This window comes from Lonchura striata, chromosome 1 (genome assembly GCF_046129695.1).
Source record: "Lonchura striata isolate bLonStr1 chromosome 1, bLonStr1.mat, whole genome shotgun sequence".
Lineage (NCBI taxonomy): Eukaryota > Metazoa > Chordata > Aves > Passeriformes > Estrildidae > Lonchura > Lonchura striata.
Genome location: NC_134603.1, coordinates 143,541,850 through 143,563,664, shown reverse-complemented (window position 1 = coordinate 143,563,664; position 21,815 = coordinate 143,541,850). Strand labels below are relative to the sequence as shown.

Sequence of the window (21,815 nt, the reverse complement as noted above, 5' to 3'; positions counted from 1 at the left end):
GTGGAGACCAGCAGGTGTTATGTGTTACTGTCCCATTGTGGGTGTTATCTGAACGATATTTCAGTGTAGGTTGGATTGCCTTACTATTTGGCTACTGGGAACACTGGAGTTTTCTGCAGAAAGTGATCTTTGACATTAAGAATTAAAGAAGATTTTAGCATATTGTGTTGAAGCTGAGCTTCTTATTCCCCACTCTGTGGCTGGAAAGACCTTGTTTGGTCACCATTTATTTTGTGTAGCTACCAAACTTTGCAGCTTCCAGACTGTTCTCTGACCTACCCCAATGAAAGGTCAGGCACAACATCACATATACTGGCAGAGAGCAGTGCTATCTGCCCTCCTATGTCATGGTCATGGCAGCTCTGCTGTCGTGTCCCCCATGGATGAGGAGGGTTGGTGGCATTTCATCTCATTACTTAAACACGCAAATGTTTCATTTGTCTGTGGGGATTCAGCTTGATACTTGCAACTGAATGACAGAAAATAATATTCTTGAGATCTTTGTGCTTTGTGCTTTGCCTTTGAGCTGTATTAGTCCCTGCGTGCAGAAGAGTTTTCTGCTAAATATTGTTTATCTGAGCACATGGGGTGGCATGACGTGGCCTTTTCCTACTTCTGCTTGAGATCTTTTGCTCTTCTTGGTCATCAGCAGCAGATAGGAGTTCAGTGAAACGTTAACTCACAGATATTTGATAATGAGAGCATTTGATAATGAGAGCATGTTTCATGAATGTACCAACAAGCATCTAATAATCCTAGTAAATGTTTCTGTCATGGAAACAAGAGCAAGTGCCATTAAAATTGCAGAAGCTGTTGGTAATTTTTAATAGAAGTTCAGGACTATGTTCACTCTGTCTTATTACAGACATTAGTTGTAAATGTTGTTTGCTGTGCTGGAAACTCAGTAGTGTGCATAGAGGCAATTCTTTCCCATGTGTTTTGGGTTTTTTTTTTTTTTGTATTTTGTGCGTGTAGCTATGCACATATAATTTCTGTCCAAAAACCCTAACCTTTTAAATTGTTGTGGTCAAGTTTTTTTGCTTCAGTTAAAAATCTGTCTAAATAATTTCTGCAATGAAGCTATCTGGATTTTGTGTAACTCAGGTTCAGATCTACCTCCAGGCACTGATATCCCCAAATTGTTGACTTCTCCAGCTTGACAGTGGCCTGTGATATGCAGAATTGCTTTTATATCTCAAAAAAAACTCCAGCTCAATTCTTGATGACTCCTGAACTTCTCTGCAGTGGAGCAAGGCTGGAACCAGCCATGCTTACCCCAGCCTGAAAAGGAGGGTTGCCAAGTGCCTACTCAGTGGCAAGGAACTGCTCCACAAAACATGGAGAAGTAGCAGATTAACAGCCAGACACCTCCAAAGATTGAGCATTCATCTGATGACTGGCAAAGAAATACCTCTTCTCTTACTGCTTCAAAAATAACTGAGGTAAACAACCATCACATGTAACTTGTTCATAGTTCCTGTGATTAAGACACCAGTAGGATCCCAGCTTCTACCCTTAATTTTCCGTATCCTGTGTACCACCAGACTGTTTAGTGATAGTGCCATTGTGATGTCTTACCAATCCAGAAGTTCAGGAGTTTTTTCCCATTCTTGGTGGAAATGCTGCAGGTTTTCATTTCCTTCCCAGGGAGTGGCTGGTGTGTAGGATTTCCTTCACTGGGCAGTTCCCACAGAGGGGATTCTGATGGACAGCCTGCAGGCTCCGAAGCTCTCTGGGCAGTGCAGGCTTTTACTTCTGTGTCAAGTCAGTTTGTGATGTAATTCATGAGCCAGTGGATGAGGAATTAGTTTTTTTTTGATGGAGAGTAGAGAAGGAGAGAGATTCCAGTACCAGCTTTGTAAGGACTTGTGTTGGCGACAAATCTCTTACTAATTATACACATACCTACTGAATTGCAATTAAGCATGTTTAACTCTTTGGCATCTGCAAATGATCCACATGGGAATTCTCACTTCACACATGAGGTCATGCAGTGATGTACCAGGCTGTGTTGGCAGCAGATGTTGAAAGAAACTTTATTCTCTGATAAGTCAGAAATGGACATAAGCTAACAAGTAGCACTGAACCCCTGATACCTGGTGTGCTGCAGGGTACTGTTCTTCTCCCCACCCCCTTTCCTCCTCACATAAAAGCACAGTGGTGGCCTGGGGACCAGAAGGGGGTCATGACATTGGCAACCACAGCAGGTTTTTCTCTGACTGAAACTCACTGATGAAATAAATTATACACATTTTAACATTCTTTGTTCTTCCCAACTGAGCTCTTCAAGTTACAGTGTAAATCCTATTGTTGCATCTGTGTTTTTTTCTCTCCTATCCAGGAAAATGTTGCAAATGTCTTCCTTCTTTTCTGAGCCTACCCAAAGGCTTTTAGACCATAAAAAATCAACAGTTTTCATAGCACTGCATTATGTTTAGTAACAGGAGGACTTTTTCCATGAAGTTTCAGGGGATGTTTCAAAGTTGTGGGAAGAAAAATATCTGCCAACTTCCTTCCTGTGTCTCAGAGTGCTGAAGTTTTATCAACTCAAAGAAGCCAGGAATTTGTTCCTGTCACTGTAAACTCTTGCTTGCACTGCAGAATGAATGAAGATGTGTCATACAGTGTCTTCATTACTACTGAGCTAAATATCAATCACAGTATTATTAGCAAGGTATGATCTCTAATGAAAGCAAAATAACTTCAACAGCAGCAAAGTTGATTATGTTTCCTACTGTCACACAACTGTTTGAAAAAGTAAGACATAATTTTTTTGCAAAAATTTTGGCATCTGGTGTACTAAAAGTGTATTTTTCTTACATATGTAGCTGTAGCATGAAAATAGGTAAAGAGATAATCCAGTATGTTTTAAGGAAGTAATGAAGAATGTACCCCAAACCCCGAGACTATTTTAGCTCATTAAAATATACTGAAACACAATTTTTTGACAGAGATGAGTAGAACATTTGTAAAATCTGACATTTTTGTCTTTTCTTTTGGCATATAAAGATATTTGCATTTTAGAAAAGAGCCAGAGAAAAGAGACTGAGAGGGTGAAGGTAATTAAATTTTAATTTCAGTTTTAAAGATCTTTCTCTAATTAGCTTTAAAAGTCAGTGTCTAAGTAAATTGAGTTTCAGGGTGCAATCGTAATTTTCTTCCTGGATCCTAGTATTCAAAAGTAAGAAGAAAGAATATTAGATAAAGAGAAAGAAGATTGTTATTTTAAAGGCCTTTCAAGATAAGGATTTAACATTACCTCATTATTAAAATATAACTGTGGCAGGTTGTTTTTTTATTTCTGAATTTCAAAGTCATTGAGCAGTCATGGTTGGGGAAATGGGAAACTTAGGTTCTATTAAAAGAAACTGAAAATTATACCAGGAAAGTAAAGACTTTTCTTCTTTCTTCTGCTTTGTAACAATATTTCTTTTTGGTGGCTTGCTTGCATTCTTTGCTCTGTTATCCATTCTTCCAGTTTTGATCATAGGCAGGCCAACATAATGTCCTATGCTTCTTAAAGGTGTGCTGGCATGCAGTGGGCTTTTCTTGGTGTGTTTTACACAGCAAAATGTCTTTTCTCTGCATTGATGTGATGGCTGGGGACACAACCTACTGCATTCCTCTGCCATCTGCCAGACCACGCTGGGTGTTTTCAGTGCTGTGGCCCAGCCCCTGGTGTGGCTGCCTGCCAGAGCTCCAGCTGCATGGGGCAGTGGTGGGAGGAAAACAGGCTCATGGTGACTTGTCATGGTTTAATGTGCAAATGATTATAAATGTGCCATTTTAAAACTAAAGATACAAGAAAACAGAGAATATTTGATAACATTGAAAATATGTCTGTGAGAAGTACATAAACTGTTGTTTGATGATGAATTGCTAGAAAAACAACTAAAACCAGTTGGTTTGTACATGAAGTAGTTATAAATATCTGGAATTGTGTGAAACTGATTTTTTTTTTCTCTGTAAGAGCAGTGGAAGTCTTGTTATTTAGAGTTCTGAATGTAGAAAATTTTGTTTTAGAAGATTATATTTTTATGCATAAACATATTTTCAAGTAGAGAAATGCTAATTATCTAAACTATGTCACCTTTCTTGTAATTCTAAAAGGGAAAGCTAGGAATACAAAATACTTGGCATTTGCAGGTGAATGCTGTGTAATTCATGTAGTATTTGTAAATGTTGAAGCATTTGATAGAAATTTAAGTGTTTTGAAATGTGACCATAAACATTTCAGTATGAATTAAAAATCAGCATAGAAACCTTAAAAGTTAGAGACAGTCTAGAGATTGTTGTCCAATAGGGTTTCATGAGGCTTCCTGTCACTTTTGGTTTTATTTAACATCTTTAAATCTAAGAGAATCAGTATTGTAAAGAGTATGTTAATTAAATTTCTAGTTGTTAATAGACTGGGAAAATAGAACAGCATGAATGAAGGAAAGATATATATAACCCAACAGGTATGTGCTACACAACTGAATGCAGTTTGATTCAGCCTGAATAAATAGAAGATAATGTATAAGAACATTGATCTAAACTGAACTTATACTTTAATTATCAAGACAGATGCTGAAGCAAGACTACCGAAGAAGTTTCGGGATTTTTTTGGATGTTCTGGGTTGACATCATGACAATAAAATACCCAAATGTGATTACTGTTGTCTATGTATTAGCATCAAAGTTCCAAAAAATGACAGGGAGGATTTAAACAGCACTGAGGGTATTTCATAAAAGAAATACACAATTCATGGTGCCTTCTGAACAAGTTAAGACTGGAATAATATTTACAAAAATGAACAGCAATAGTGACTTCAAAGAGGCAAAGGTTATGTGCTTTGCAGCAGTGTTTAGGGGAGATTTGAGAGGTCTGTGACATATGAAAAAAGAGTTTTTTTAAGGGAAGGCGGGGGTAAGTAGTGACAGGAGGCTAGATGGGGAGAATAATACAAATAAACAAATTCTGGGATTTTGACATTCTGAAATGCTGAATTTTTTTTTTTTTTAGTGATTCTGGGAGAAAGAAAAATACTGCTCTGGGCCATGAGGAAAAGTTGGTGGTGTGTGTATAAATAAATATGTATATTCTCCTACTTTGCTGTGACGTTCAAAAGTATGTTTCTGAAAAGACCTACAATTGGTGGTAGCTTTGCACTGCTCCTGTTTTGTATCCCTCCCAGCTGCCATCTCCATAGAGTGTGACTGTTTTCTTCTGCAGGACAGATGGTGCTGTTTTCCCAGCAGTGGTTCTTTACCTCTTGGAATGGCTTAAGGTTGTTTTTTATTTTTTTTCTCTTTCATTTCTAATTCAGGATATCTACATTTGATTTGCACTGTTTTGTTAATCTTGTAGAGAAGTCCTGGCTTATGTTAGCTGCTGCTAGGATTTAATGTAGCTTGTAGATAAGTTCACAATCAGCTGGTTTTTGCCTCCCAACTATTTTTCTTCTATCCATAGTCAAGTCTACAACAGCCTTTGTGGTCTTTGGAAATTACCATCACCTTGTCTTTAGAGGTTTGCGAATAGGAAAGTTGAACTGATGCGGGGATTTGAGCTTTTGAATGTCATAGGGGCTGTTTGGCTCTTGCTGTGTCCAACTGAGTAGAACAAGGAGATGAACTGAACCTACGGAAATCTGAGCCAGAGCTCCAGGAGCTATGCTGGAGTGTGAAACTCAAGGCTGATTAAATATTTTTAAAAAGGTATTTCAATTAAATATAGACAAAGCCTTAGCTTGTAATTCCAAGTACTTCAAGCTGAAAGAAGCAGTCCTGCTTTCCTCAGCCCCAGGATGACCCTGATTCAGCCTTTCTCTTGGGCTCCAGATGAGGATTTGAGCAGAACGATGAGCTGGATGGGTGGTGGAGACAGCAAGGCTGTTCAATTTCTGTCTCCCATCCCCAGACTGTTTTTTTGATGCTGACGTAGGATGTGTGTGTGTCATGTGCATACAGTGCACCCTGATGTACATATGTATCTATGGGATCACTTTCAGCATCTCTGTCTAACCTGAAGAGCTTTTTGGTTAAAAGCTACTCTTTCCCACAGAGTTTTTTGGTTTCACTGATTTATCATTTTCCCAGAGATGTCTCAGAGTGTGGAGAGGAAAAAAAAATCCTCTTCTGCTCTACTCATCTGTCATGAGCCTGATGGTCTGTGTGAGATGGCCAGAAATGACTCTGAGATCATTTTTTCATTTCTGTGCCTTAAATCCACTGCACGCCAAATTGCACAAACTGCAGTCGCACTGGGGAGCCAAAACCTTCTCAGAGTAAAATTATCGTGGCCATGCTATATAAATATAACTATGTATTTTTCTAGTCATGCCCTCCAAGCTGACATCCAAGAGGAAATTGGGATGGGAAGGTATATATTAGCTCTGCTCTGGGGGACCACCATCCATTGTGCTGAGTGCCTGCATGCAGGGCAGCGTACTCAGCTTTATGGATGAAATTTGCCAGATCCTCAAATACTTTTGCTCATGAGCATATTTAAAAATCAGAGAAGGTGATGACCCTTTTAAAATAAAAATGGAATTGCTGGCAGGAAGGGAAGGTACAACTCTGTGTTCTTTACATTTAAAGAAGGTTATAAAATGTGTATTGGCTGTTTTTATAATTTATAGTGAAACTGCTGTTGCTTTTAATAAAATGAGACTTCCAGTCAGAATTTCATGATTATGAATGTGAGCATTTTGTTATACAGCTTGGATCTATCCTACAAATAACCATCTTCTAGCAGAATTCTGGCTATATACATAACTTAATGGGATTCTCTGTCAACATAATTCTTTCTGAAGTTGACTCTTGGTTGAATACTTCAAGTCCTTGAATGTGACTCAAGAGCTGTGTTAGGAGGGTAACTTTCAGGATTTTTAATTTAATTTTTCTTTATTCTTTAGACTTTTAAAACTTCCTGTAATTCATTATTAGATTTACCATTTCAAGTGCTTATTTAAAAGGCACCTTAGCTGCAGAAGCAAATCAATATTTACAGTGCATTAGTGCCACAGAGAATTTGAAGCCTTGTGATTAGAGTTCATTGCTGTTTTATCCACTCTTCAAAGAAACCACAGACTTCAAACAGTATCAGCCATCATCCTGGAATCAGTGACATTGCATCGGTCCCATGCGAACTTTATCTGTGGTTTAATTATTAAGTTCCTTTCCTTTGATTTTCCTTTTAATATTTCAAAGTATATCCTCTTCAAATCTATAAATTCTAGTCAAATTCTGTAAACTAGAGGATTGTAATCAACAATATATTGGTTAAAAAAATCTATTCAATATATTCTTTTATGTTATTGTTTTAATGGAGAGTGAACAGAACTGAAGAGAATGCAGGAGATGTTTCCAGCTTGTGGTTAACATAGTGTGAACAAGATTTAGTTCTTAGATTAAGACCTATTGACCATTGCCAAGCAGCATGTGTTAGAGCCAGCTCTGTGTGCCTGTCCCCTTCCAGCAATACAAAAAATAATGCCATGTGTTTAAATGTCTTGTTAACTTGGGAAATATATAGATGCAACACACACAATTTTTTTGTCTTCTATAATTCACTTTATTGCAAAGTTTGCTTTGTAAAACAAATTACTTCTTAAATATGGAACCATTTCCATAAGAATAGACTAGAAGAGATCATTTGTATCTTCATATTTACTGAATACCTTTTTAAAAAAAGATTTGATGAAATGTTCAGTAAACATCTGAAAATATCTTAATAGCTAAACTTATTGAAATTAAACTAGTCATACTAAAGGTGGCTCATCTGTGAGTAGATTTTGTAGAGAAGCTTCTCATGTTAATGTTCTCTCTAGAGCATATGAATATTTGGGAATTCCATTGTATAATTGACTACCTGTATTTTGAGGAGTCTGTAATCACCATTGTGCAAATTGTCAGGTTTTCACTACAAAGCAAAAGCCAAGGCAGCAATAATGGCTTGCTCCTCTCCAGAAATGCTGGCTTGATTTCCTTTCTTTCTTTGGCTTCTCTTCTTACAGAAGTTCACCCAAGTGAACTTTTGTTTTGTCAAGCAATTTGAAGAAGAAGTGTAAAAATACAAGAACATTTTGCTATCACCACACTTATATATAGACATACAAGCATAAGGAGCAAGTGAACTCATGTTTGAAAATTGTAATTCTCTGTTGTGGGGTGGGTAGTGAAGGCAAACATGGTAATGTGCACGGGCTGCTGCTTGGAACAAATATAGATTGGTATTTTTCTTAAGTGGTACTACATACTGCAGAGCCCCCTTTGGCTCAGGCTGATCTAATAAAGGAGAAAGTGTTCTGGGGGCTGCACCAGCAGCACGGGCACTGCTGGGAAGGGGTCACTTCATCCTGTGTGCTGGGGCACTGCCTGGGGCTGCAGCTGAGCCACCTCTGCTCAGAGATCTCCTGTGGTCTGACAGGGCACTGTTTGTGTGTTTGTCATCCAGGGGAAAGGGGATGCTGTGCCTTCAGCTGCTTCATGAGAGCTGAAGTAGCTGAAAACAAGGCAAGGCAATCAAAGAAACACCCTCTATTAGTCTATGAGTATATACTGAGAAATCAAATTCTTAGTAGGCTTAACTCTGCCCATTAATACTTTCCTTCATAATTAGTAATCTTTCATGAAATAGTCCTTTAATTAATTCTTGTTCCATTATGCACTTACGTGTATATCTATAAATAAGTGTATATATATTTAGAAAAGAAAGTGTTTTGTTTGCTGAAAATTAACTTTTGTTATGAAAATTAAAAATAAAAAAATGAAAGCAAAGGGAAATAGTATAGCAGTTGTGGGGAAAAAAACATTAATTCTTTGTTATTCTTGTTTACCAGAATGAACATAACATAGATTGACTGTTTTGGTGTTTGGTCATGTAACACTTGTTTATATCTCAGCAGCGGGAGTCCTTGTGGATTAAAAAAACTAATGTTTTCATTGTGTGGCAAGACCTAGTGTATTTTTCAGTGTATTCGTAATGCCCTGCAAAATAGGATTCTTTAATATTATTAAATGTAACATTAAAATGAAGCTATTGTCGAGATTGAGACAAGTCATTTAATAAACAACTCCTGTCACTGTGTTTTCATGTTAGTATTGCCAGACATGCACCCTCAGTTTCCTAGGGAACTGTTTCATCGAAGCATTAAAACCTAGTCCTGGTTTTTATTCTCAGCTGTTGCCCATTGTGCCTTTCCCACTGACTCAAATGCTTAGGTGCCATTGCTTTCACTTCTTTCCTTTGCACTTTGCATTCAGAGTTCTCAGTGCTGCAATAAAGAGAAATAAAACTGATAAATCACAGCCTCTCTGTTCTCATGCTGAGTGGGAGAGTACTAAGAGGTCACAAATTCAGGCAGTGAAACTTCTGTTTGGTCAAGGAGAGGATAGATGTGTGGGTATTTGCTGTAGGATAATAAATGAAATTGGAAAAAATTAAGTTGTATTTCAAAAGAAACTAACTTTAATGTGCCATTAAAGTTTCCAGAATGGATGTGACCTCTACATATATTAAGAAAACCAAATCTCTTTCCAATCAGTCTACCTTCCTGCTGCATCATTTTTTACTAATGAAATATTTTTCTCCTGTCAGTCATGCCAGCTGGAAGGCTGAGGGAATCAGGGTTAATCAGCACAGATCTTGTTTGAGCTGTCAGGAAGAGGCAAAGGAAGAATGCAGAGTAGAAAACAGTCCTCTTCCATAAGTTTTGAGGGGGAAATGCAGAGTCTATTTTAGAAGGTCAGGAGGCTGCCTTGGCTGGCCTGCAGTTTCCTGGCAGCCTGTTGTGCTGGCAGTGCCCAGGCTGCAGTCCTGGCATTAGGGTGGGGGACACATGTCCAAGTCCACCCCTTGCCTTACCTTGCCTTGCCACCAGGCTTTGCCCGCTTGCTCTTTAAAATACCTGCATGTCACCTCAACCTCCTGGTTGTTCATGTTGCAGCTTTTTATTTTGCACGACACCCAACAGATAACTTTGTACTTGGAAAGCCACTGAGCTGTGCTTGGTTCAAAGGGGTTGTTTTGCCTTCATTTTCTCCTTGTGCAGCCAAGCAGCAAGGCTGTGGTTTTGAGGGAACAGACCTTGTCCTTGAGGAGCTATGCTGAGGTCAATAACTCCTTATTCTGTGAAACCACATTTGGTCGCAGCCACCCTTCCAGAGCTTGAAAAAATATTTTTCCTTTGTCAGAAACATTATAAATCTAGTCAATGTTTATTTACTGTCTGTTTTATTCTTCAGATATGCCTCTCCACGTCCGACGTAGTAGTGACCCTGCACTGATTGGCCTCTCAACCTCTGTGAGTGACACAAATTTTCCTTCTGAAGAGCCTTCTCGGAAAAACCCTACCAGGTGGTCCACAACAGCGGGATTCCTCAAGCAGAACACCCCTGGCGTGCCCAGCGCTCATGAAAGAAAGGTATATTTCTCTCTCCCACTTTAGTAAATAAATGACAAATGTGCATGAATCTTGAATTGTTTTCTGTTTCTTTCATCTGCTCCTGGTTTAAACGTGTGTTTTCTGACATTGTCCACCAAACCTCATCAGCAGCAGTGAAGTGTTTGAGTCACACGTGTCCTGCCCTTCCCAGACTCTGGGTGATAACCACAGTAAGGACTCTAAAAACTTGATTTTTTTTGTCCTTAGCTGTAGTTGAATCTATGATTACTCACTATTCTGCAAAGTTTTTATTTTTCGACTTTTTCTTAATGCTGGTAGGCCATGTCTGTAATAATTTTTACTGATTAGAAGGTCAGTGAATAATCTGCATGCCCACAGCTGGTCTGGTTTCTCTTGCTAACACAGCATTGCTAATTTGTACTTTCTGAGACTCTAGTGAAGTAATACAAAACACAAATTGCAAATTATTTCTCTCCTTGATAACAGTTTTAAAAATAAAACAGTGAAATGTGGTGTATTTTTTCTTCATTTTTTTCAATATGATTTCAGTATCTCTACGTGAATTGCATTATTTGCTAAAGAAGTCAGCAAGAACCACTCTTCTCAGTGCAATATTAAGAAAAATTGGAAGAATCGTGTCCCTTTCTACAGATCCCACATTGCCCATAATTGTGATGGTAACATGCAGAAACTCAAAAGGAAAAACTCAAAAGGAAAAAATGTGTATTTTCTAATAGAAATGAGTAATTTTAAAAGAATGTTGCATTTTTGGTTGCCATTCTGACTACACAGGACAAAGTCCTCTTGGAAAATATGCAGCTTATTATAGCTTTTATTTTTTCCTCTCATTCCTGTTAACTGTATGTAGTATAAATGCAAACTAAGTCACAGCAGTAGGGATTCACACACCCCAAATAAAGAAGCCTTTATACACTGCTAATGAACCAAACTATTTTCAGTGGGCCTTTGGTCATCTCAAAAGAATCTATGAAAGCTTAGTGCTCATAGGCATTGAGGTCCCTGTTCATGCAGAGGTGTCAGTTTAACTTGGTATTATTGTTATGTTTCTGATCAGGATTGATCACGATTTCAGACAGGAAATAGTATGTTTTCTGTCACTTGTACAGGTGTGGCACAGAAGTGTGTGCCCTTTTGTAAATATGTGTTTTATACTACTCTGGTTCAGAGAAGAAAAATGATAATCTAATCCATTTGAATTATTAACATTTTCAGTTAATTTTTGTGAAATGATAATGAGATGACACTTTGTTACTCCACAAGCATAGATATGAAGGGCTATACACAGTGTAATCAGATTTCTTTGAGTGTCTGAAGTTAGCAGAAATTGGAGAGAATTGAACAGTAGCTAATCTTTCACACTAGTCTCATCATTAGTTGTTCAGCATGTACTTACTCTTGATTTTTATGAAAATATTTCATGTCTATTGGAGCACAGTGACCAAACTAGAAAGGAATGCATATGATCTCATGTAGGGATGGGAAGCAAGGCACCAGAGAACATTAAACCAAGAAGATTGGAAAGAAATGAAGTTAAATTAGTTAGTACAATAGATGCTGGTAAATTCTTTTATCATTTTTGAGCATTCTGTATATTGATCATTTAAATAGAGCAGATCACTATTTTTAATAGATGAGTTACAGTAAACACATGGAATTAAATAATTACTTGTGATATATATTATGAATTAATCCTGAGTTGATTTATGCTAGACTATTTTTTTTCTGTTTTCAGTGTCTTGATTTCTTCATGCGAGTCAAGATTTTGTAGCCAATCCTTCTTTTCTTAGGAATGGGCATTAAGAATTCTCATTTCCTTTCACAGTATTAGCAACAATTTCATTTGAATTATTATTCTAAATGGTGGCATTTTTGAACTCCCTGTCACCAATCTCTTACCAAAGTACTAACAATGAATTTTTACAAATGTATTTGTGTTATTTGAGCTATAACAAGTCCTCTGTACTTTTCTTATGTTAGGTTGTTTTCTTCAGCTACTCGGCTAACAAAGAGATGGCTGTGCTTTGTTCCAGACTGTTTCATTGATTATAGATGACACAGACATTTTGAGAAAAGCAATGAGAACAGTCTTAATTTTCTGCTCAGCGCATTGGGCTTGAGCACCCATATATCTTTTGTGAGTGGTTGGCACTATGTAATGTTTTCACTGCAGTTCTCTTTCTTGACAGCACAAGAACATATGTTCTTGGGCTGAGATTTGCAGCACAGTTGTAGATTAGCAACTTTGCCCCAGCAGTATCTTGCAGAAACATGAAAAGGGTTTCTGGGAGAGTTGCCAAAAGCTTCATCCACCTACTGACTCCAAGAAGTGACATTACTTTCAGTCCGTCACCTCTAAAGAGAAATAATTGACAGGTAGAAACCCTGTCCAATTTTTGGAGAAATTAGCACAGGGGAAGCTGCATGTGTCTGGCAGAAGGGATTTATTTCTCAGGGACAAGTGAGAGAGGACATCTTATTGGTGTTTGTTTCATTTTGGTTATGAAGAATTTGGAATGGCAGGAAAACGGGCAGATGCCCAAGCTGAGATGAAATGAAGGGGTGAGAGTGCTGCCGTGCACAGAAGGCTGTGAGGAGCCAGGACATATGCCAGTAGTTCTGGGCAAACAGAAAGGGAAAAGGGTGCTGGGGAAGAGTGAAAATATGGGCTGGTTGAAGGATCCTACTGTTGTAACTATAGTGCTGCCTGTAGCTACTGGGATAAATGGAATGAGACACCAGGATCTCCTGTGTCCCTAAGAAGAGGATAACCAGAGACAAGAGTATGCTTTGGAGGAGCCTGAGTTGGTCTTGAAAAGATTTGGATGTGTGTTGAACTTGAGATGCATTTCTGTTACAATAAGTAGGATGTTGTGATATGAAATCCATGCCCATTATAACTGAGTGTGCATTCTCATCCATTTTTCAAATCATCTCTTGTAAAGAAACATCTTTTTATTATCAGGATACATAATACATTATTCTTTATCCTTAGAATTGGAATCTCACATAATTTCTGCTTTCTATGTTTTTCACCTGTAAAAGCAACTGGTAACCAAGTGGTCTTTGTTCCAAGGTACTCATTTATTTGTGGAATTATTGATTATTTGCAAGTTATTGTAGTGCTATTAACTGTACTTAGCTAGGTAATTCCTGACCTAATCCCATGCTTGGTTTCAACCAAACGAACAGGTCTTCCCATCTGTGAAATAGTCACACAATTGGCTCCTGATCTACTATAGTTGGTAAATGTGCTTCTTGGGATTTATTTTTTTTTTTTTAATTGAATGTTAAAACCATTTTCAGACACTTTTGTATGTGTGAGAGAGACATATTTGTACTACCTAGTGACTCATAGCTTGACTTAATCCTGGCTCTTGCTTTCCTGAGCCATTCTAATGCAAAAAGAAGAAATCTCTAAATAGAAATCTCTTCTCAGAGGTGTGGAGTTATACCTGGTTTGCAAGGTGTAATTTTGTTTGAATTGTATTGAACTGTACAGGTGAACAGATTGTACACAGCTGAAGCATATCATATGTGCTTTTTGCCACTTCAGTGACATCTTTTTTGATACTGTTGTTTTCTGAATAATTGTTGATTTGAATCACATTCTTAATAATTCAATACCAAAGCAAATTTGCTCAACTAGCTGTCCTTAATAGATGTGAGCTGCATTAATGAAAATCATGTTTTTTTCCCCATAGATATTGTGTTACAATAGTGGAAGAGTGTAAATGCAACAACCAGTTGCATCTTATAATGACTATGAATTAATTATCCCATATATTTTCAGTGTGGTTTTTTAAATTTACAATTCCATTTGTAGTGAGGAACAGCTTATCATTATAAATTAGTTACCTGCCTTGATCCTGCTACTCTGAAAGACTGAAGGCATATCTAGTTAACCTGCCTTGCTTAATGCATGGATACACTGTGGATAACAGGCTCATGACAAACTTCCCACTGCGACTTTTCTGATTTTGATTCATATGTTGCCCTGTCAGAGATAACAACATGGTTACAACAGAAAGAATTGAAAATGTAGGTTAAAAAGGAGAGCTCAAGAGAGAGGAAAATGTTTGTGCATGGGCTTCAGTGCCACTGGCTGTTGGGTTCACCCACCTGCAGCAAAGCAAATGGCACATAATGTACTCTGTGGTGTGGATCAGCAACAGCAAGCCCGTAACTCAGTGTATTTGGCACATCATTTTGTAATTGCTTTTTTCCTTTGCTTTTTGTCTTTGCTATTTAGTCAACAGCCACATATTTTGCTTAATTGTTGTTAAATATATTTGTCCATATATGTATTTTGAGGTGGAATATCCCTGTGCCTTACAGAAATAATAATTTTTTCTAGGATATGCTTTCTTCCTACTTGGAAACGTAATTTTTTTTTGGCTCTACAAACCGCAGAGAAGTAATTTGAAACTTCATGTGATTGCTCTAAGTCTCATCTAGCATCAATGACCTTACCTGCAAAACAGTTTGTGTCTCTCACATGTCCTAATGCAGGTAGTTTTGCTGTTCCTGTGGGTTGAGACTGATGAGTACAAATTTTCAGATTGCCGGGTTTTAGGGTTTGTAAACAGAATGAAAATTTATTTCTCTAATGGAATGTGTTTAGATAGGAGAAAAGCATGTATGCATATTTTGAAAAGTTTCAACAACAATAATATTTCAGTTTCAAAATCAAATTTAAAACAAAATTAGTTTCATTTACCTTGAAGTCCTTTTAAACACAGCTTGGTGACAAGTGTTTTGTCACTGTCACGAAAGACATGGTATTTCAATAGCATTTAAGTATAATTCAGAGAATTGAAGACCCCATGTATTAAAACTGTATATTGGCGTCATTTTATAGCCAGGAAGCCTAAATGGCAGAGGTAAATCTATTAAATTAACTGGGAAAGGTTGTGGACTAAAAGACTGGGCATCATTCTGGGAGCCTGAGATTCCCAGAAAGTGTTGTTGATGTTTTTTTGGAGCATTAATCTCTGGTTTTGGCTCCTTCAGAAGGGAGGTACTGTGTACCTGGTGAGCAGTGTTGGTAACATGTTGTAATACAGGTGAATCTGCTAAGGAGAAGTTCAGGATATCTGCAAAGAGACTGGCATCTCTGTCATGAGAGACTTTAAACCCCCACATGATGGATACAGCTTCCTGCTTTTAACCCAAAAATGCAATGCTTTAAACAGAAGTTCTGAGGGATTCAGTAGCTGTGAATATTTCTTCATCCTGGTATATTTGAGGAGGTTTTTTTCCTTTTCAATTAGATGATCATGAGTTTTGTAATTTCAGATGTGGTTTTGCATAGACTGAGAGGAAGGGAAAATGATCATGGATTGTCAACAGGTGATGAAATAAAGTGTTTTAATATGTAAAATGTTACAGGAGAGATGTTAATGGAAAGTCAAGAAATCCGTTTTCTTCCTTTGTGATAGTAACTTGTTGCTGGCAGCTTGTTGCATGGTGATTAAGCAGTTTAGAGGAATTGTACCCAAAGAGAGTGCAATATGACATCAAAATAGTATGTGCTGTTTTTGTCCTGGGTAGTGTGTAAAATTCATGACTTTCACAGCAGCACAGTTCAGCTGAGGTTGGACAGGCTCTCTCTGGAGATTGTTCAGCCTGCCTGGTCAAAGCAGGGGTAGCTAGGGCAGGTTACTCAGGTCTGGGTCCAGCCAGGTTTTGAGAATACACATCTCCAAGGATGGAGCCTGCACCACCTTTCTGGGCAACCTCTTCCAGTATTCGATCCTTCTCAGAATAAGAAAGTTGTTTTCTTATGTTTTCATGGAATAATTTGTTTTTCTCCGTGTGCCCTCTGCCTCAGGTGCTTTCTTGAATTCTATGAAGAATTGTCTGTCTTCAGTACAGTAGCTGGTGATATTTTAATGCAGTGAAAACTCTGTGAAAGAGCTCAAAATTCCTGACTTTCTAAATGTGAAAACAAATAGAATATTTCTTATCATCACCAATAGACACAAAGTGAAAAATCCTTGCCTAGTGCACAGAGGTAACAGCCAGTGTGCATCATTTGATGCTATGCTTTTCCATTAGCTGAAGGCTGTGTACATGGACAGGATTCAGATGTTGGCATTCAAAAGTCAGTCATGACCACATGTTAAGCAGGGAAAAAGCCAACAGCAAAATTAATAAATCCAAAGTGAAGGTGTAATTTTCTCCATCTCCTTTGTTGTTTTGCCTCCTTTTGCTCCAAGTCATCCATTTGTGGATGCCCATCTGTCAAATCTCCTCTCTGCCCCTCTAAAGATATCCATGGAAGATCGGAGAGCTGGTGAGTTTTTTCTGCTTCTGCTCTCAGGCTGAGCAAGTCTGTTAAACACATTGCCTTTTTTTTGCATCAGCAATGTAGGAGGAGTGTGTATTTGTGTCCCAGTGCTGTGCTATCCCATGTCTCACTGCGAGTGATGGGTGAGCAGTGTCTGGGTGAGCAATGTCTGCTCCATACCTGCGGTGCTGCATCACGAGCTGGGAGTGCCAAGGAGGGTCAGGGTGAGCGAGTCTCTTACTCATGATAAAGGAATGGTGGAGTGTGCACAGGTTGTTTGTCTTTCCACTTCAGTAAATGCAGTGTACAGCACCTCTCTGAGAGCCACTGAAAGCTATACTGAAAACAGAAAGCTCTCAAGTACTTTGTAAATTCCCATGTTTGTTTGTCTCTATTCATTTTAATTTTTTATGTTTTTGCGGCTCTCCCTTGGTTTGAAAGGTTGAAAGACTGGTCCTGAAAGAGTAGGTTGATACAAAATTGAGTTAGTTAAAGAAAAAACCCAACAGTTAGATGTTCAGATTTAGTGGATTTTTTTATTTCCAAAGATTAGAAGCACATATATTTTTATTGGTAATAGCTGGATCTGTGTTTTGATCTGCTTTTGTCTATTTAGTTGTAACCTACAACCATGCAACCATATATCCTTGTCATTCAAGAGCTTTTGCAGATTAAAATATTTACCTGTCTTGCTTTCTGATTATTAATATAAATTATAATTTGTATTGGTGCAAAGCACGTTTGGATTTTGGCTGAATGTGTAGCTAGCAAGAAAAAGAAGGTTGCAGGCTGTGCTTCCCAACAGTATTCAGACATGAACCTGCAAGTTTTAAACAGTGAATATTTTGTCATGCTTTGCTAAATTTGTTGCATTCTTAAATTCACTTATCTCATCTAGCAATGAATAAAGACAAGACAACCAAGCAATATTAGAATAAAATTCATTCGTATATGAAAATAATCAGTGCAAAGGAGTAGTAAGGCTGGGTGGGGAGGAGATGTTAAGCTTTAGTTAGTGGGGAAAGTCAGCTCCAGTAAATACAGGAATTCCTAGTAACCTCTTGCAGTTACTTCTGTTACGACTGATTCCCAGGCTGTCACTTAGCCTGGTTTTGTTTCACAGCCTGATGAGATGATCACTGTGGGCTACCATCCAGTTTTATTGTCTCTTTATAAATGAGCTCTTCAGCTCTTGTGTACAGATGTCCAGTTAAAGAGCATTGCCTGCTGAGCATGTGAAGTAAATGAAACGTGGACAAAAACTAAAACAATAAGTGAAGATGGAAGGGAAGCTGTTGAGTGTGAGGAAGAGCAGTGGGACTGCAAGGAGCCGAGGGTGTGTGTGCTGCTGTAAACTCAGATAAAAGAGAAACACTGCTACAAGCCCCTGGTCTGGTTCCTCTCTGGGCCTTTCTCCACAGACCGTGGGAGGAGTTCTGGCTGAGGTCTGAAGAGAATGGGCGAGTTAAATGAGGTGATGGATGCTTTGCTGGGAGCCCAGTGGATTTGCTGGTCCATATCATTCCATATGGAGGAGGCAGGGGCGTGTGGGTGCCACCAGGGACGAGTGACTGGTTGGGCGTGTGTGAAGGTACTGTGGGTTTGGGACATTGCCTTGGTGCTTCTGACCTTAAAAACCTGCTCTTCTCCATGATGCCCAATGTAATGAAGAAAGGGGGAAATCAGTTCCATTAGTTGGAGAAGACAGACTGGCTACCTCATGTCCCAGCCTCCTTTCTTCATTTCAGAACATCAGATGCAAGTTTCTAAACATACAGACAGCCAGTTGCAGTGTTTCATTGGTATGGCCAACTAAAAGCATCTATTCGACATTTAAAAGGCTGCTGCTGGTGGTTTATACAATATTATTAATTTCAGGATCTAAATATAACATCGTCATGAAGTTTCCTATGTCCCCTTATTTCCTTTTCTCTTAGCTTCTCAAATATATTTTATATTGCCATTCTATTAGTTAAATCCTATTTTCAGAGTCTGCTTTGAAATTAATTAGCAGCATTTTTTTCCTTCCTTAATTTCTTGGCTCTCCCAAGGAATCAAATGCATCATATCAACACTTAACATAAACAAACAACTTTATAAATTATATTTTCTCTAAATCCAAATTGGCATAAAGCATATAAATTTGGATGCAAAAGCAAATATCTGCTGAAAATGGCAGGACTGGCAAAAATGTGCATAATTATTTTAGTGCATTTAAACGAATATCCATATAGATTTATGTCTAGTTGGAAATACATAAAAAACTCTTTAGATGCCTTTAAAGTGGCACAGGAAAAGATAATATTACTTGAATGAAAAATAGAAGGGGAAATGGTTTTCTAAGTATAATGTGTAGAGGAATCAAAACTGTAGCTTCATGACACTTTAACTTAACTGGTTCATTTATTTTTCTCTAAAATGGAACCGTGGAAAGACATGTCTTTACAGTTACAGTTTCTGAATTATAATTACTGAATATAAATTGCTATATGTTATTTGAATTGTTTAGCATTATCCCTTGTGGGGTTTTATTAGGAGATTAGTAAGTGAAGAGTGAAAGGAAGAAGCAGCTTTTTTCCTGTCCCTCCATCTGAGAAATAACAGTGCACACTGTCTGGAAACTTCTGGCTTTGCATGTGAACGTGCAGAGGTCATGATATTGTTCATTTTTGTGTCGTAAATAACAGAGATCAACAGAATGTTTTGGATGGGCAGTATCATGTTTTTTAATTTACTCCTAATTTAGCCCATATTCTTTGACACTGAACGTTTACATATAATACCACTTGCACAGAGAACTGTCGGATTATCATGGCCCATAGTTACTGATTTTTTTTAAGGTCAGGCCTTGCTTATCAGCCAAAGGGTAACATGGAATATATAAATTGGAGCACAACTTTGGAAATTTCTGAAAGTAAGGTGATAGAACTTAAGCAGAGCACTAGCTTTTCAATTGCTTTTTTCCTTGTTGACATCTAATGAGCTCTTCTAGAAGCATAATACATTAATTCCTTTCATGGAGCTATATAGAGGGCCATTTCTGAGACAAGTCTTTCTGAAAATATCCAAATAAATATGGAGTGGTTATTCTTCTCATCTATTTTAACCATAGGGCATACAAGTTCTTTATTATATTTGTATCTTTTGCAAATCAGTTTTTACCAGTTGGAAAGGACCCTTGTTCTGGGTCAGAGCTGATAGAAGGGATGAAGTTGTGGTAATTCTTTAATGTGGGAGTCCTCTTTTACATCACTCCTTGGAGAGTGGTCTCAGGTCAAAGGTTTGTGATACTGGATGACTGTAACTCATTCCTTCTTCTCTACACTAAATGGCTGGGCTGTATCTGCATCATTGCAGCTTCTGGGGTCATGTTCTTCAGTACACATCAGGAAAACTGAACCTATTGGGAATAAAAGGAAGCTCACCCAAGCAGTAGTGCCAGTTTCCTAAGATACATGAATTGTTATAGGAAGTGGTACAACTAGTTTGGAGGTAAATTACTGACATTTGGGAGAAATTGTTGTTACAAGATGCTGTGTTAATAGAGAGTACAGTTCCAAATCTGACATCTGTGTAAGCAGGGATTTTTAAAAAATGGAATTTCTGTTCATGCAATGCATCTTTTGAGTTAATTAATTTTATATATGTAATGTATTTTTCATGTAAAATAGACATTACTTGTGCTGCCTTCTTTGTTCCTTGGTTTTGTTTTGGTTTTTTTTTTTAGATATGGGGATGTATTTGGTCTTATCCCATATTTCTCTAAAATCCAGTTAAAAAGCAGCCACAAAACCTCATCCAAATGAAAATCTACAGGAATCTATTTGCTAGACCATCAGACAGCATGGAAAATAGATCTGTGTGTATATTATTTGATTTATAAACAGATGTTTTCATCAGACAGAGTTACTTATATAAACCGTGTGAATGTTTTGGTAATTAATTACAGCTTTTAGCATCCTGTCTGAGAGAGACAACAAATTGTTCAGGGTCTAACATGGTCATAGTAGAGCATTAAAAGAAAGAACAACCTTTATAACCTGTATAGTGATTCAACAATAATTGCCCTTATAGACATGAATTTGCCCAAAGTCTTTCAGTTGGAATTACAACCTCAAAAGACTAAACCAAGTCTTTTTCTTCATCTCTCATCACAAATCCTGTCTCAGTCTGAGGCCATCACAAAGAACTAGAGCCACATGAACAAGCAGCCTTTTCCTAAGTGCATAGCATACAAGGAAAAAGACTGGATATCAAAAAATGATCAGTGAAAAAAAATTATCTCTCTTAGTGACTGTCCTAAAGGAGACATGGGCTATTTGCTGTAGAAATAATTTAAGTGAAAATTTGGTTTTCTTTTTTGAATTGTCTTTCAGAGAATTACTTTGAAGAGGTCTTCAGTGTATTTTACCCCTGTTGTAACGCTGTCTAGTGGAGTTTTGCTTCAAATAAGCAACCAAAATGTGCCACATTTTAGCCATTCAGGAGGTGAAACAAAGAGAAAACCCAGTTTTTTCACTATTTGGAAAGTAGCAGATGATTTAACAGATGTGGAACTGTCGCCACACTGGGTGGAGAACGTTCTGGTTTGGTTGTGATGCTGGGAGTTTGCAGAGGTACAACTGCAAGTTAAAATCACAAGTGATTTTGTGCAATGACAGCTAGTAATTGAAGTACACAGACCATTCTAATGCATAATTTTGTCTACAAGCTACAAAACAAAGTCTTTGATGAGACTCTTGTTACGTATTGCCAATCATCTGAAATTAAAAGTATAGCAAAATTGCTTAATTTTTCCTGTCCCCTTTCACCCAATCCTCCAGCAAAACCCCACAGGGACCCCATGCTGAACTAAATCTTAAAGTGTTAGATTATGTGTACTCATTAAAATTACTCCAAAATGCTGCAGTTAAGTGTAGTGGTGGTTATGACTTGGCACTTTTAGTATTAAATTGATCAATTTCCATTTCAAACATGATAAAGCTGACATGGCCCATAGTCCCCAGAGATGTTCAGGAAAGAAACTTATTTTTTAAAAATTAGGGCATTTAATTGTAACTGATGATGCATGTCAACCCTGGTCCCAGGATGGCTTACAGCTGCATTTCCAGAAG

The 21,815-nt window shown here is 37.8% G+C and overlaps 1 protein-coding gene across 12 annotated transcripts in view; it reads left to right on the top strand.

The window, feature by feature from the left end:
• Positions 1-21,815, top strand: part of PARD3 (par-3 family cell polarity regulator) — a 441,459-nt gene that overhangs the window by 165,220 nt on the left and 254,424 nt on the right. For all 12 annotated transcript variants that reach the window (XM_021542942.2, XM_021542949.2, XM_021542932.2 and 9 more), the window contains exon 4: positions 10,231-10,409. In XM_021542942.2, coding sequence (XP_021398617.2) covers positions 10,231-10,409 — 179 coding nt within the window. The remainder of the gene's footprint in view (positions 1-10,230; positions 10,410-21,815) is intronic.